Source organism: Chrysochloris asiatica, unplaced genomic scaffold (assembly GCF_000296735.1).
Source record: "Chrysochloris asiatica unplaced genomic scaffold, ChrAsi1.0 scaffold00375, whole genome shotgun sequence".
Lineage (NCBI taxonomy): Eukaryota > Metazoa > Chordata > Mammalia > Afrosoricida > Chrysochloridae > Chrysochloris > Chrysochloris asiatica.
This window is the reverse complement of record NW_006408893.1, coordinates 213,595-231,046: the sequence shown is the minus strand read 5'-3', so window position 1 is coordinate 231,046 and position 17,452 is coordinate 213,595. Positions and strand designations below refer to the sequence as shown.

General features: G+C 37.7%; 1 protein-coding gene across 1 annotated transcript in view; it reads left to right on the top strand.

Annotated features, from left to right (window-relative positions):
* The window catches only part of DGKK (diacylglycerol kinase, kappa), a 101,580-nt gene that overhangs the window by 33,236 nt on the left and 50,892 nt on the right, over positions 1–17,452 (top strand). The window contains exons 3-6 of the mRNA XM_006876355.1: positions 8,488–8,623; positions 9,081–9,187; positions 9,500–9,625; positions 11,281–11,383. Of these exons, the coding sequence (XP_006876417.1) occupies positions 8,488–8,623; positions 9,081–9,187; positions 9,500–9,625; positions 11,281–11,383 (472 nt within the window). The remainder of the gene's footprint in view (positions 1–8,487; positions 8,624–9,080; positions 9,188–9,499; positions 9,626–11,280; positions 11,384–17,452) is intronic.

The following is a 17,452-nucleotide window of genomic DNA, read 5'->3' as shown; positions in this document are numbered from 1 at the left end:
CTTTCAGCCCCCTCTTCTGCAGCCCTACCACAAGTCAGAAGTCACCTAATTTTTGTTTGTTTGTTTTTTAACTTACAGCAGTGTCTGATGCATAGTAGATGCTCAATAAATATTTATTGATTGAACAAATGAATTTGAGCGCAATATTAGAGCAAGGGTTTGGAGAAGTAATGGTTCATCTTAAAGCAAGGATTTAATGTGATGTTTCTTGTAGATAAAAAGGAATATGAATCCAGCCCCCAAAAGAACCTGATGTCTTAAACAGTTAACTAGTACTCAACATTTGTGGTGGCACAGTGCAAGAATGTGCAATGGTACCTAATGGGACTTAAAAGTAAAAAATTTGCTATGGAGAAAAACCATCCATCTCTACTCCCCTAGATTTCTCAGATTTTGACCACTTAGTCTTGTAACTATACATTTTGCTACCCATGGCAATGATGGGGAAACATGACAAGCTGACGGAGATGGAGCCTGGGTACTGTTTCAAAGGCACACATTCTATATGCTTATTTGAGTGTCACTTTGCTTGTAATCTGAGGATTATCTTTACATGACTTAGCACCCAGCATTTCCCTCCTTCTTTATTTTCCCCTTCCTTCCCTGATGGAGAAATACAACTTTCCTCCTTCGCCACTCCCACATGCAACTGTGGAGTAGAATTAGAGGTGAACACACACACACACAAATGATAAATTCAGTGATCTCCTCCCAGTCTCACCCCTGTGAACTAATATTTTTCCTTCCTTTGATTTACCACTATTTAAATAGGAGTGCGTCCCGTGAATCATGTTACATTTTTAATTTGACATAAAAGGTCACGTAGGATATTCTAAATTTTTATTTTGGGTCCAAGAATGTGAAATATACCAGAGACACTCACCAGAGAATTGAAACATCATTCCTGACTTGATTTAATTACCAACACAAAGTAGAATTAAAAAAATTTTTTTTAATTACCTGCATGCTTACTCTCTTGGAAGAGTTATAAAGATTATGTTGTAGTCACATCTCTGTGGAGTGTCTCCAGAGACCTAAATCCCACTATTTAGCCAATAGTGGAATGCCTTACCACCAACACCAAGCAATGTGTCTTGCTTGAGGATTAGACAATCAAATGTGTTTTCTTCCATATATACCTTATTCTATCCTCTGTCACTATGAGTACCTGACAAGTAGGATGAAAAAGATTAATCATGAATTTAGTGGTCTATTAAAGTCACCACAAAGTCATTGGATAGTCTATTGGAATCAAGTCAGTACACATTAATGAGTGGTCCCCTACTAGGTACCTAGTTGTATACCATAGGGAGTAGAACAGAAGATGCAGCCCTGGCTCTTGGCTGCAATTCGTATTCTAAAGTCGTTATGGAAACAAGCATACAAAAGAAACAGCTTAACAACAGAACTTGAGATGAATAACATTGTTTAGAGATGTTGTATGGCAGTGCGTTATAGGTTGCCATATTAATATAAGAGACAGTAATGTGTTATAGAAGTTCAGGATAAAAGACATAAGTGTGGACTAGAGTACTGAGTTAATACAGGAGAGATTTTAGACAAACTTTGAAGGATAGATATGGTTTTATTGGTGGCAGGGGACTAGGGCAAGAACAGGGGTATTCTGAGCAGGGTAGCTGATGTAAGTAAAAGCTGAATAACAGAAAAACAGAGTCTTTTTGGAATACAGTAAAAAGGAAATCCATTTAATTAGATGAGTGTGGAAAAGTGACTCTAAGATATATTTCTGAAGAGGTAAATAAGTTAGGACCAATTGTAGGGTTTTGAATGTCAGGAGTAGAGAAGATTTACAATGTCATCAAAGCTCAGTTGAAGAGATTGGAAAGGGAAGATAGCTAGTCAGAGGGACACATTAGAAAGATGGGATCAATTAAACAACAGAAAAAATGAGGCCAGACACTGAGGTAAAATGGAATTAAGGCCCAGAATGAGGAAATAAGTGTGGGACACATATAGTAAATACTAGATTGGGAATGAGAGAGAACCTAAATAGATGGAGAAAGGCATCCAGATCAGGAGTCATGGGGAGATGAAAGATTTGAATCTGGGGGACTGAAAAGAAGAACAGAAAAGATAAAAATTGGAAATACGGAGCTTCTCTGGAAACTAGAGTAAAAGGTTAGCTCTTTCTAATGACTTGCCATAGAATCATCGACTTTAGGATCAGAAACAGATTTTAAACATCATCTAGACTATGGATTCTAAATTCCAGAGCATCTGGAGGTCAGAAGTCATGTAACCTTTATTTGAATACTTCCAAAGATAAGGAATTCAATGTTTTACCATTAATATTCCTAAAAATCTAAATCTAAAGTTTTTTTTCTTACATTTTGGTCTAGAAAATGTAGTTAGAAATATAGTTAGAAAGAACTTTCTAACACTCTGTGGGAGCTGAAGGAATGGTGTAAACTGCCTCATGAGGTAAAGAGCCTCCATGTCATTAAAAGTTTTACAAGCAAATCATTTGAATAACTGCTTCTCAGAGTATTATACAGAAAATTAATTTTTTAGTTTGGCAGTTACACTAGATGAACTCAAGATTCCTTTCAGCTTCAAAAGTTTATGATTTCACTAAGCAAATGAGAAAATGGCTTCAGAGAGGTTCAGTTTCCTTGTCAAAAATCACAGTTTATCGTGCAGGAATTCAGATCTTAGATCTTCCAACTCTTAACCCATTCTCTTGGAAAGACATCTTCAATTCTCTTGCCTAACTATTTTTCTTCTCTCTGTCTTCTAGTCCCCTTCCCTTGTGATTGTTGGTGTTGGGTGCTGCTCATTCCATTCCAGCATGTGGGTTTGTACTGCCAACCTTGCAGTTGCCAGTCCAGTACTTATCCTTTTAGCACCACACCAAGTCTCCCTCTTGTGATTAGGATATAGAAATACTAAGCCAGGCAACTGAGTTTCATAGATCAACAAATAAGTTCAAAGTGGCTAAGTGACTTTCTAGCTTATGGAAAGTGTCTCTATGGCTAGTGATTTGTGCCTGTTCTCCCAGTACAATTATTAATGCCTGTTGTCCTTGGGAAAAAGTTGAGACTGTCTGCTCCCACAAAGATTTGACGGCTGGTTATGTACCATCAAGTTGTTCCCAACTTATAGCAACTTTGTATAGGGTTTCAGAGGTTGTAAATCTTTACAGGAGCAGAAAGCCTTATCTTTCTCCCATTGAGCAGCTGGTGAATTCAAACTGCTGATGCAGTTAGCAGCCCAACATATAACCCACTATGCTACCAGAGCTTCTGCAAAGGTTTACAGCCTTGGAAACCCTATACATGGTCACTTCGAATCGGAACAGACTCGACAGCATTTAACAACATTTCATTGTTGAAAGTGCCCTGATTTGGACAACATATTCACCCTACCAATGGCTGTCCTGGGAGGACCTAGCCTGCTCTAGTTACACAAACCTTGATTCTATCAGAGAAGTTACATTCAAGTGACAGCACACATCACTGACTCTGATTGATCTAAACACCACTGTTCATAATATAAGCCATCTCAAGCAAGATTCCTTTAAGGAATTACATCTTCAGAAGATTCTGTGCTTGATGGATGTATTTCATGAATTTAATGTATTTTACATAATACTATTTCATCCTAATATTTGGCTAGTGCTTTAGAGTTATGAAGCACCTGGACTAACAGGATCTTATTTAACTAGTAGATAAATAATCAATGTGCATGTCTGGGTACTGGATTATGCTGAAAGGGATTCTGGAGATGGAAAAAATACCCTTAGCTTCCCTAGAACAGCAAAGAATCTGATTGGAGCAATGGACTCTTTGCACAAGTGTATTCTCCTAAATACTTCTGAGAGGATAAAATTCAAACACAAAAACCTAATAACCACCAACTAAAAGACTTAAACTACCTTCCTTAACATTCAGATATCATTGGTTTGTGTGTATGCAACAGTTTTGGATCTGTCTTAAAAATGGATTTTTAATCTATGTCAACAAGTAAAAAGGCCTGTTGTTGTTGTTGTCATTGAGTCACTTCCAACTCATAACAAACCTATATAGGGTTTCTGAGGAGTGGCTGATGAGTTTGAATCACTGACCTTGTGGTCTAGCGCTTATGCTACAGTGCCATACCAGTGTATCCTAGTTCATAAGGAAACAATGCATCCAAATCCTAGATAAGTATGTATTACAAGTCTTGCTATTACAAGTCCTTCTCCAGAGACTTCCCTCCAGACAACAAGTTCAAAGTATGAAAGATGAAGCTTCGCCATCCTGGCGTCTAGGGAGCATTCTGATGAACTTCTTCCAGCACAGTTATTTGTTTGTTTTTCTGGCAGTCCATGGTACTTCTCCAACATCATAATTCAAATGCATCAAATCTTCTATGGTCTTATTTATTTTTTACCCAACTTTCACATTGCATATAAGGCTATTGAATAGTACCATGGCTTGTATCAGGCACACCTTAGTCCTCAAACTGACATCTTTGTTCTTGAACACATTAAAAAGGTCTTATGCAAATGATTTGCTTAATGCAGCATGTCCTTTAATTTCTTGACTGCTGTTTCCATGAGAAAAGGTTGATAGTGGAGCCAAGCAAAATAAAGTTTTTGACAACTTCAATCTTTTCTCCATTTATCATGATGTTATTTATTGATACAGTTGTGAGAATTTTTGTTTTCTTTACATTGAGGTTTAACCCATGCTAAAGGCTGTGGTCTTTGATCTTCATCTGTAAGTATTTTAAGTCCTCTTCACTTTCAGCATGCAACTTTGTATCATCTACATATCGCAGGTTGTTAATGAGTCTTCCTCCAATCCTGATGCCACGTTCTTCTTCATATAGTCCAGCTTCTTGGATTATTTGCTCAGCATACATATTGAATAAGGGTGGTGAAAGAATACAACTCTAACACACAGCTTTTCTGATTTTAAGCCATTCAGTACCCCCTTGTTCTGTTCTAACAACTACCTCTTGGTCTATGTACAGGTTCCTCATGAGTAAAATTAAATGTTCGGGAACACCCATTCTTCTCAATGTTGTCTACAGTTTGTCATGAGCCACACAGTCAAAAGCCTTATAGTCAATAAAACACAGGTAAACGTTTTTCTGGAATTCTCTGCTTTCAATCAAGACCCATCCTCTTCGGAATCCAGCTTGAACCTCTGGCAGTTTCCTGACAATGTACTGTTGTAACCTCGTTTGAGTTATCTTCAGTAACATTTTACCTTCCTGTCATATTAATAATTTTACTCCATGATTTCTGTATTCTGTTGAGTCACCTCTCTTTGGAATGGGCACAAATTTGGATATTTTCCAATCAGTTGGCCAGGTAGCTGTCTTCAAATTTCTTGGCATAGATCATTCTGCATCAGTTTATTGAGAGATTTCAAATTGTATCCAGTCAATTCCCAGAGCCTTTTTCTTTGCTAATGTTTTCACTATACCCGAGTCTTCATGGCTCTTGATCATATGCTACCTTTTGAAATGGTTAAACTTTGACAATTTCTTTTGGGTACAGTGACTCTATATTTCTACTATCTTCTTTTGATGCTTTCTGCATCATTCAGTATTTTCCCCATAAAATCATTCGCTTTTATGTTGTTTAAAAAAAAGTTGAATCTTGATTTTTTTTTTTCTTCTTCTTCTTCAGTTCTTTCAGCTTGAGAAATGCTGAGTGTATTCTTCCCTTTTGGTTTTCTCACTCCAGGTCTTGACTTTGTCTCCTTGAACTGCCCTTGGAAATTTTCTGTTCAACTCTTTCACTTCCTAATTTCTTCCATTTGCTTTAGCAGCTTTATGCTAGAGAACAAGTTTCAGAATCTCTTTTGACGTCTATTTTGGTCTTTTTTTTCTTTCTTGTCTTCTTAATGACCTTTTGCTTTCTTCCTGTATGATGTTCTTGATGTCATCCCACAAGTATTCTGGTATTCTGTCATTAGTATCTAATGTATCAAATCTGTTCTTGAGATGGTCTCTAAATTCAGGTGGGATATGTTCAAGGTTATTATTTTTGGCTCTCCTTGTCTTAATAATGTTTTTCAATGTCAGCTTGAACTTGCATATAAGCAATTGATGATCTGTTCCATAGTCTGCCCCTGGCCTTTTTTGGACTGATAATATTGAGCTTTTCCAACAGTCTGGTATAGCACTGGACTGCTAACTGCAAGATCAATGGTTCAAGCCCACCATCTGGTCCTCTGGAACACTATACAAGTTCGCTATGAGTCAGAACTGACTCAATGGCACTTAACAACAACAAATTCTCACAGATTTAGTCAAGTTGCTTTTTGTATATTCCATATAGTGGAGATCATGTGCATTCCATATAGTGAAGATCATGTGTAGTAAAGATCATGTCTTTTATGTTGTTTAAAAAAAGATATTTGCAATGAATAAGATATTGATCTTGCAAAATTCTGTCATGCGGTCTCCAGTATAATTTCTATCACCAAGGCAATATTTTCCAATTAACTGATCCTTCTTCTTTGCTCCCAACATTTACATTCCAATCACCAGTAATTATCTATACATCTTGATTGCATGTCTGATCAGTCTCTCATTGAAGGAGTCAATTTGAACTGTAAGGTGAGCAGTTCAGACCTACCAGCCACTTCTTGGAAACTCTATACAGGGTGGTTGTGAGTTGGAACCAATTTGACGGAACTTAAGAACAACAACAATCTTTATGCATCCCATTTTATTTTTGACAGCTCCCAATTTTCCTAGATTCATACTTCATACATTCCATGTTCCAATTATTAATAGATGTTTTTAGGTGCTTCTCCTCATTTTGAGTTGTGCCCCTTAAGCAAATGAAGATCCCCAAAGCTTTACTCCATTCATGTCATCATGGTCAACTCTACTTTGGGGAAGCATCTCTTTCCCAATCATATTTTGTTTACTTTCCAACCTGAGGAGCTCATATTCTGGTACTATATCTGAAACTATTCTGGTGCTATTCATAATGTTATGTTGTAATCTTCTGGAACTATGTCAGACAATGTTCTGCTGTTATTCATATGGTTTCCAGTGGCTAAACATTCAAAAGTAGACTGCCTCCTCTACTTCCTAGTCTGCATTAGTCTAGAAACTCAGTTGAAACCTGTCCACCATGAGAGACCCTGCTAGTATTTAAAATACCAGTGGCATAGCTTCCAGCATCACAGCAACACACAAGCCACCACAGTACGACAAACTGACAGATGAGTGATCTTATTGACCCAGCAAGTTTACTCCTAGGTATATACCAAAAATAATTGAAAGCAGGAACTCAAAGTGATATGCATACATCAAAATTCATTGTAGCATTATTCACAATATGAAAATATAGAAACAATGAAAGTGTTTAAACAAAATGTAGTATCTATATAAAATAAAATATCAGTCAGTCATAAAGATAAATGAAATATTGGTACATGCTATGACACAAATAAATCTTGAAAACATTATGCTAAATGATATAAGCCAGCTACAAAAGAACAAATATTGTATGATCTCACTTATTTGAAATACCTAGATCAGACAAATGCAGAGACATAAAGTAGATTAGTATTACCAGAGGGTGGGAAAGGGGAGAATAATTGCTTAATGAATACAGTGTTCCTGCAGTGATGAAAAAGTTGAAGAAATATATCATTGTGATGCTGACACAGCATTGTGAATATAATCAATTCCACTTAAAATGGTTAAAGTGGCAAATTTAACATTTTACTACAATAAACAATGGGTAGCATGGTGGATCTGTAGGATATGCGCTGGACTTTGAACAACAAGGTTGGCGGTTTGAGCCCACCAGCCTCTCTGGGAGAAAGATGACATTTGCTGCTCCCGCAAAAATTGACAGTCTTAGAAACACTATACAGGGTGGCTATAAGTCGGAACTGAGTTGACGGCACTTAACAACAACCACAATGAACAATTGTTCAATTGTTTAATTAATTAATTGATTGATTAACCAGGAAACCAGTGGTCCATTAGAATGTGATATTCAGAGAATAATTATTGGGCAAGCATCCCTTAAGTTGAAACTGTTGTCCAAGTAAAGCAATGCTTTACTCACCTGGCAATAGCAGGAGCAGGAAGGAAGCTAGATCTCTAAGAGGTAGCTACAGCTTGACCCAGGGACAGAGCTTTATGTCCTTCCCTGCCTTGGATATCACTGAATTTCCAACTTCTTACCTCCTTTTGCTTGATACTCAAAGAGAATCAGGCCAACACCAACAGAACTAGTTTTTGCTTAGACTAAACCAAAGCAGCTGTTTGGACAAACAGCATAAAAATCATTGTCCTGGCCTTCAGCTCCTATTCCAAGATCTGACCCCCTATCATTTTTCCCTATTCAAAAGCACTGGCCATCAGAAATGGGAGGTTTCTTAGGTATTGACTTCAATTTTAAGTTTCACCATTCACACACTCTGAAACCTAGTTTCTGACCTTCTCTAATCTGTCTTTGTGATTAACTCTCCTTTCAAATCTTTTCTCTTTTATTTATTTTAGATACCTGCAGCAGAAAACAACCCTTTCCTTGTTGGCATGCATTACTGGTACTCCAGCCACAGTAGCAGGACCCAGCACTGCAATGTTTGTCGCGAGAGGATTCCTGCTTTATCTAGAAATATTATCATCTGTGAAGGTACCTTCCTGATTCCTTTATGAAGTGGAGCTCAGTGCATGGGGATATGGGAGAATGTGGCTATAGTATCATTGACTCACACTAGGTCATAGACTCTTGTGTGAGGCTAAACCTGAGAACAGACTAGGGAAAGGAGGTGGGAGGAAACTGATATTAAGGGGGAATTCTTATAAAAGAAAATGGATGATTTGGTATGGGGGAATGGGACAAAGTGGTCACAAGGCTTGGAAAGTCAGAAATCACCTAATTCTTACCCTCAATTTCCAATCAAGTTGGAATACTTAGGAATCATTCAGTCAGACTTAAAAGGAACTGGATCACATGGAAAATAGACCTTTGGAGGTGGATCAGAAGTATTTAGAATGAATCTGGGCTCTACCTTTCATAGAAACTTAGATAAACTTATTCATTTGTTGTCACCAGATTTATACCCATTTTTTTCTTCCTTCTCTCATAGTCTGCAAAATCAAATCTCACAGAATATGTGCTTTGAGAGCAAGCAAAGACTGCAAGTGGAATACTTTGTCTATCACTGATGACCTTCTTTTGCCTGCAGATGAACTAGTGAGTGCCAGTCATACTTTCCGACAGTCATCCTCTTTCATTTCCCTTTTAGCCAAGACACACATAGAAAGGGAGATTTCTTCTTCCCTCAAGACACCCACAAGTAGACTTTTTCCCCAAGTTCACAATTAAACCAATCTCAAAAAATGAACGTTTCCCACTTCCATAAGTCATTAGTCACTGGCATTGGAGGTGGGGAGGGAAACACCAGGAAGAATTTCCTTTATGTCCTCCATGGGGCAGTGGAAAGTGGTTATGCCTTTTCCTCTTTTTATCTCTAACTTCTACATTTTGTCTCTTTTTCCCTTCCAGAAAAGCATGCCACATCAGTGGATAGAAGGAAACATGTCTGTCAACTCTCAATGTGCAGTGTGTCATGAGAACTGTGGCAGTTATCAAAGACTTCAAGATTTCCAGTGTTTATGGTGCAATTCTATAGTAAGATTCATTTCCTCACTGCTTAGAGAACCTGGCTTTGGAGAGAGAAGTGACTTGGATTTCATTGTTCATGCACGTAGATAAAGATCTTAGACTCTTACTCCAAAATAGATTATACTGATTCCATTGTATAGAGCACAGTATCTTGCCCTTCCAGATCTGGCTGTGGAGTATGTGGGAGAAAAATTAAAGACTCTCTTTGTTGTTGTTGTTGTCAGTTCTGATTCATAACAACCCTGTATAGGGTTTCCAGGAGGGACTGGAGGGTTTGAACTGCCAGCCTTTTCGTTAGCAGTTCATTGCTTAACCTACAGTGCCACAACACAACTTCAAAGACTCTTTAATGGCTCTTACCTGGCAAATCCTACTAGCAAATGGGATATTTTTAACTCTTGTATGGCAGCATGGGCAATTAAAAAAAAATTCTGAGTCTATCTTTAATAAATCTTTTATTAATGTTCCACATTGACCATTTCCTAGAAACTTGTAATCTTTGTTAATTAATAACAGTTAAGGATATTGACACATTATTATTGCCACTATGCATTGAGTGTTTTATATACATGGTCGATTTTAATCCTTACAACAACCTTAAAAAATAAGCCTTATTGTCCCTATTTTACAGATAAGAAAAGTGAGATTCATACAGCTAATAATAAGAAGAGTCCTGATTCATACATAATTCTTCACAGACTATATTCTTAAGTACAGCACTGAAATGCCTTTAAATAATGGCTTCTCAACTGGGAGATTATTTTCACCGTATGCACCCCTTTCCCCAAGTGCTCAGAGACAATTTTGGCTATTACAATTTAAGGTGAGGGAAGGAGGTGTGAGTAGAGGCCTGGGATGCTGCTAAACCTCCTAAAATATACAGGATAGACCTAGATAACACACACAAAAAACCACCTATCTGAATCAAAATTATAATAGCACTGAGTTTGAGAAACCATAACCTAGATTACCCAAACATTTAGACATATCTCTCAAACTGATTATTCTGAACAAGAAGCAATTGAAGCATAAGCTTCTTCTTGGAAGACTCTGGTTGTTCTGTGGCTCTGTTTTAATTACTTTTGAATAGCCTGGCCAAGTTCATGTTCCCCAGGAACTGTGTAATGGTCCTGGAAGTGATATTTGAAGATGTTGGGAATTGGAAAGAATGGCTACTTGGGGGCAAAAGCAACAGAGTCTCAGTTCTGTCGTTTCCCAGTAGTTTGATCTTAGGGAAGCCCCTTTACTTCTCTGAGGTTTATGTGTCCTTTTTTCTAAAATAAGTCTAATAATGTCTTCCCTGCCACACATGGTTGTTGTAAGGATGAAAGCGCCATAGCACATTATTAGGAGTAGCCCTTTTATGCTGCAAATAATCTCCCCATTCTGTAGGATACTAAGATTAGACCCTAGGATGAGTGGCTTCTCAGTATCCATAAATGGATATCTTCTGAAAGTCATCTTTGAAAAGACCAGAGTTCATAGGCCACACTTAGGGACACTTCAGGCTGAAGAGAGAGTAGGGGTGTCCAGATGCATAGGGGGTGTGTCTGTGATACCAAATCTAAAAAAGGAAATTCTAATCAGTATTGTTCTTTTCTCTCTTCCCCACCCTCTTTTTTTTTTTTTTTTTTTTCTCTTCTCTTCTCTTGTTGTTTCAGGTGCATGAAGACTGCAAGAGACGGTTTTCCAAGGAATGTTGGTTTGGACGTCATCGATCATCCATCATCCCTCCTACTGCCCTCAGCGACCCTAAGGGTGATGGTGGGTAACTAAACTCTTAATTTCAAGAATATGATGTGAAAAAAGGGAAGGGGCAAGGGAAGGGAATAAGTACTGCAATTAAGTTATTATTTACCAGTCCAACAGCTTGAGAGAGTAGGAACGTGTGTATGTGATCATTAGACCTTCAGGATGGTGAATGTTGGTATGTTATGTATATGTATCTGGGAATGCTCTCTGTAGCCTGTCTCCCAGTTGTTTCTGACTGCTCAGAACTGATGTCAGCATTCTTTATGTCTCTCAAATACTAGAAAATCCATGAACTAAGTGTGTTTGTATCTGGGTAGTCATGTCAATACTACCTGAAGAGTCCATATTGTATTACTTACGAAAAGGAAAGTAATACACAGGTTGTCCCCAAATCTGGTCCTAATGTGGTAATTGCCCCAACACACTGAATTAATATTTTGTCAATTAATGGACACTGGTGGAGTCCTGAAGTGCTTCTGTAAGATAAGTACTGGATTTCTAACTGATCAATGGTTAAAACCCAGTTAGAAACCCTATATAGGGTCACTATGAGTATGAACTGACTTGATGGCATTTAACAACAACCACAGTGACTTAGTGGTAGTAGTGGTGGTTGTGTGCTGTTGAGTTGGTTCCAACTCATAGTAAACCTGCATAGCATTTCTGAGCTCTCTATTGGAGCAGAAAGCCTCATCTTTCTCTAGTGGAGCAACTGGTAGATTTGAACTGCTGACCTTATGGTTAGCAGTCCAACACCCAACCCACCATGCCACCGGGACTCCTTCAGTAATCATTATTTATTCATAAGATATTTGACAGCCTTAAAGAATTCTAAGAATTGAGTTTTGCTGGAAATAATGTAGATCCAGGATATCAATATAATATGACACTTAGCAATTGTTGTTGTTAAGTGTCATTGACTTTAGTTCTGACTCATAGTAACCCTGTATAGGGTCTCTGAGGAGCGGCTGGTGGGTTTGAATCACCAACCTTGTGTTTATCTTACAACATCACACTAGGACTCCAACTAACATATACTAAGTGCCAAGGCAGTAGTAGAGACATTTGGAGACCATAAACTGTCAGGAATATTAGGCAATTAATTGTAAGTGGTTGAGCAGAAAGGAAGTAATGATGGAATCAATTCAACAATAGCAAAAACAATGTATAGACTCTTATATCAAGAAATATAGCGATGTTAGAACAGAGAAAGCAGAAGTTTTTGCTTAGTTTTTGTGTTTGTTTTTTTGAAAATATATGCTATATGGAGATGTTATTAAGTGCCATTGAGTCGTCTCTGACTCACAGCAATCCTATATAGGGTTTCCAAAGAACTGCTGGTGGGTTTGAACCACTGACCTTGTGGTTAGTAATCCAGTGCTAATCTTACAGTGCTACACCAGGACTCTTACATGGAGATTTACGTTGTTGTTATGTATTGTTGACTCAGTTCAGACCCATACTGACCCTGTATAGGATTTCCAAAGAGCTGCTGGTAAGTTTGAACTGCTAAGTTGGCATTTCAAACAAACCTTGCAGTCCAGCGCATTATCCTGCAGAACCACACCAAGACTCTTGTATATAGATGTTGTTGTTGTTAAATACCGTGGAGTCATAGTAACCCTGCACAGGGTTTCCAAGGCTGTAAATCTTTACAGGAGCAGAAAACCTCATCTTTCTCCCGCGGAATGGCTGGTAGTTTCTAACTGCCGACCTTGAGGTTAGCAGCCTGATTCATAACCACTGCGCTACCAGAGCTCCTTATATAGCATGGTGTAAAAAATTTGCAATGTAGGAGAGGCAGGCAACCATGGATTTTAGTTACTTACTGGCTAGATGACCTTGGATAAGTGACTTACATTCTTTAAGTTTCATTTTTCACATCTATACATGGGGATAGTTGTGAGGATATTTGGTAAGATGTAAATGATATCTCTTGAAACACAAGCCCAAAGAACCACAAAACTAAATCCCTAATCTTGAACAACTAAATTCTTAGTCTTCTGTTGTTTGTTGTTATTAGGTGCCATCGAATCTGCACCAACTCATAGTGACCCTATGCACAACAGAATGAAACACTGCCCAATCCCTCACCAACCTCACAAGCTTGAGCCCACTGTTGCTGCCACTGTGATAATCTATCTCATTGGGGGTCTTCCTCCTTTTCTCTGACCCTCTACTTTACCGAACATGATATCCTTCTCCAGGGACTGGTCCATCCTGGTAACATGTCCAAATTATGAAAAATAAAGTCTGGCCATCCTGGCTTCCAAGGAGCATTCGGGCTGTACTTCTTCCAGCACAGATTGGTTTGTTCTTTTGGTAGTCCATGGTAGGTTTAACATTCTCCTCCAACACCGTAACTCAAATGCATCAGTTCTTCTATGGTCTTCCTTATTCGCTGTTCAAGTTTCACATACATAGGAGGTTATTGAAAATACCATGGCTTGGGTCAGGCGCACCTTAGACCTCAAGCTGACATCTTTGCTCTTCAACACTTTAAAAAGGTCTTGTGCAGCAGATTTGCCTAATGCAATATATTGTTTGATTTCTTGACCGCTGCTTTCATGAGTGTTGAAATGAAGTCTTTGGCAACTTCAATCTCTTCTCCATTTATCTTGATGTTTGTTGTTTACTGGTCCAGTAGTGAGGATTTTTGTTTTCTTTCCATTGAGATGCAACCCATACCAAACGCTGTGGTCTTTGATCTTCATCAGTAAATATTTTCAGTCCTCTTCACTTTCAGCAACCCAGGTTGTATCATCTACATATCACAGGTTGTTAATGAGTCTTCCTTCAATCTTGATGCCACGTTTTTCTTCATAAAATCCAGTTTCTCAGAGTCTTTGCTCAGCATACAGATTGAATAAGTATGGTGAAAGAATACAGCCCTGGTACACACCTTTCCTAATTTTAAACCATTCGGTGTTCCCTTGTTCTGTTCAAACAACTGCCTCTTTGTCTATGTATAGGTTCCTCAACTAGCACAATTAAGTGTTCTGGAATATTCATTCTCCACAATGTTGTCCATAGCTTGTCAGAATCCACACAATTGAAAGCCTTTGCATAGTCAATAAAGCACAGGTAAACATCTTTCTGGTATTCTCTGCTTTCATTCAAAATCCATCTGATGTCAGCAATGACATCTCTTGTTCCACATCATCTTCTGAATCTGACTTAAATCTCTGGAAGTTCTTTGCCAACGTATGGTTGCAGGCAGTTTTGTATTATCTTTAGCAAGATTTTAGATTTTACTTGCATTTTAGTCATCTAGCCTAATGAAAATTGTAAATCCCCAAATTGACAATTTGGCATTTGTGTTCTTTAACACTTAATAAAGATGCATTTTTTGGTTTCCCTCTCCCTCCTTACTTTTTTTTTTATTTCTTCTGACTCTCCTTTCTTCCATCAAGCTGCTAATTTGCTCTTCTTATTATTCATTATTAAAGAATGGGAGCTGTCGAGATTAAAATGACCTATTATGACTACACTCTAAGAAATTTAGAAATTTAATATACTTATCATTGACATATTGCTGTTTCACTAAGCCAGGGGAGAAATATACTGTCAATTAATTTAAGTGTGTATATGGTTGGCTTCACCCTCTATATGGCCAATTTCACTTTCTGGAATAAAATTCAACTCCTTCCCTGATCATTTTTAAGTCAATGAACTGTTGGTTCACTGATCATTCCTAGATCAATGGATCCAGAGATGGATAAATTTGCATATCAAAGAAATATATTAGATTTCTAAATTTCTTAGAGTGTTAATGAAATAGATCATATGCCTGTGTCTGTCTCCTGCCCTACACTTTATACTTAGCACTTATTTGAACACCTCTCTAAGCACTTAACTCAGATCTAAGTACATGGTAGTGCACAGTCAAGCTTTGTTATATGACTACATTAATATATTCACTGGCTACTGCCTATACGTAAGGCCCAATGCTGAGCAATCTAAAGAAGAGATGACTAAGTTTTGTGCTATAGGATAAGCAATGGACCACAAGGTTGGTTTGAGCAGCAAGGTTGGCAGTTTAAATCCATCAACTACTCCTTGAAAATCCTATGCAGGGTCACTATGAGTGGGAACTGACTCAATGTTTAACAAAAATAACTTAACAAAAATAAATCATCCTCTATTCATGTGGAAGCAAAATAGTGGTAGTGAAGTGGTTGTCAAATTTTTATGTACTTCAGAGTCACCTTGAACACTTGTTAAAACACAAATTTTTCGTTCTTACTCCCAGAGTTTGTGATTAAGTAAATTGCAGATCAGGAATGTGGCCCAATAATTTGCATTTCTAAAGAGTCCCCAGAAGACACTGATGCTTCTAGTCCTATGAGTGTTTATGAACTGTGTTACCTTGAGCAAATTACTTCTCTGTGCTTCATCTATTACTTGTCTTCTGCCACTTGGGCACAACAGTAGTACTTTTAGGTATGTTGTAAGGATTAAATGAGTTAAAATATGTAAGCAGATTTACAAAGTAGAGGAAGAGGAAAAGCAAGCCAACCTCATGCAATTGAGCATCATTCTGTTGTATGAACAGAACAAATTTGAGAGGGCCCATTGGTTTTCTGGTTTTGGGACACTGTTATTAATGTTATTAATGCAGCTCAATGAAGCATGGGCTTTTTTTAAAAAACAAAAAACAAAAACAGCCTCTTTCAGGCTGTTGACTCCTCTGGAGCTTAAATTCAACTAAATCCCCTAAACTCTTTCACCCTTGATGCTGCCAAGCCACATCTCCATTGTCCTGTCTTGGAGATGCAATTTATGTCCTTGAATTTAAAGGCCACGCTTCACATTTATTCCTTTTACATTTCATCTTCTTGAATTCAACCCCTTGATCTATTGAGGTCATTTCTCAATCTTTTTCTGCCATCCAATAGCTTTCCCTCCAGCTTTGAGTATATAAAAGTTGACAAGTCAGCCTTGTATGTTTTCATCTGAATTATTGGTTAAAACTGTTGAATAATACAGGACCCTCCCTCCTTATTAACATCAGTCTTGTGGGCTCAGTTATTTACCTGCTCTTTTACTCTGCCTAACCAGTGTTACATTCCAGGCCACAATGTTACCCATTTTTGTCACCTTCTTCATAAGACTTCATAAGACTCTCTTAACAAACTTGGTCTTATTCAAATGGAAATGTTCTGTGACTCTGAAGGAAATGCTAGATAGGGCTGCCCTAGTGTTCTCCTGGGACAGGCTTCCTGCCAGCCGTTTCACATCTGTGAGTAAATTGGGTTTAATGCTGAGTTGCCTTAATTACATTTTACATTTTATCTTTATCTAACAACTTTTTATCCCCACCCTGCATTATTGTATTAACAATTGCAATATGATGCTATCACACATATAGAGCAATGAACACCCAGAGTAGTTAAGATGTTTTTTACAGGTTAGTGAGTAAACCTGAAAGACAACCAGCTGAGGTGCACAGCTGCATTCCCTTGTAGAAATACACTTCAGAAGGCCGCCTGCGCTCTAAGCTTTCAAATCTAAAAATGATTTCAGCTACACTCTTGTAGCTTATAGACAGCATTAGTATTTTGTCTTATTTTTTAAAGTATCATTATTGACTAATTAATATAACTATATGGTTCAAATTTTTTTTTAATTTTCAATATTATGTGTACATAATATTCAGTGAAAAAATATTGCTTTTCTCCTTTCTCTGATCTTCTCAGTCTCCTATAGCTCCACCTCGTCCTCACTCACAGTTAATCACTGCTATTAGTTTCTCGAATGTCCTTCCAGTACTCCTTTCTTATAATAAATATAAACATATATTCTTGTCCCCACTTTTAACACTATTCATGTTATTCAACACCTTGTATGTGTTTCTCCTCCATAGTATACTTTGGAGAGCTTTCCATAGGAATAAAAGAGAGCATACTCAATCTTTTTAACATTTGCGAGATATCCTATTATATGGATATAGCATAACTTATTTAACCAGCTCCCTATTGATACATAATTTGGTAGTTTCAGTCTTTTGAGATGGCAATGAACAATCTCTCTCTCTCTCTCTCTCTCTCTCTCTCTCTCTCTATATATATATCAGGTTGT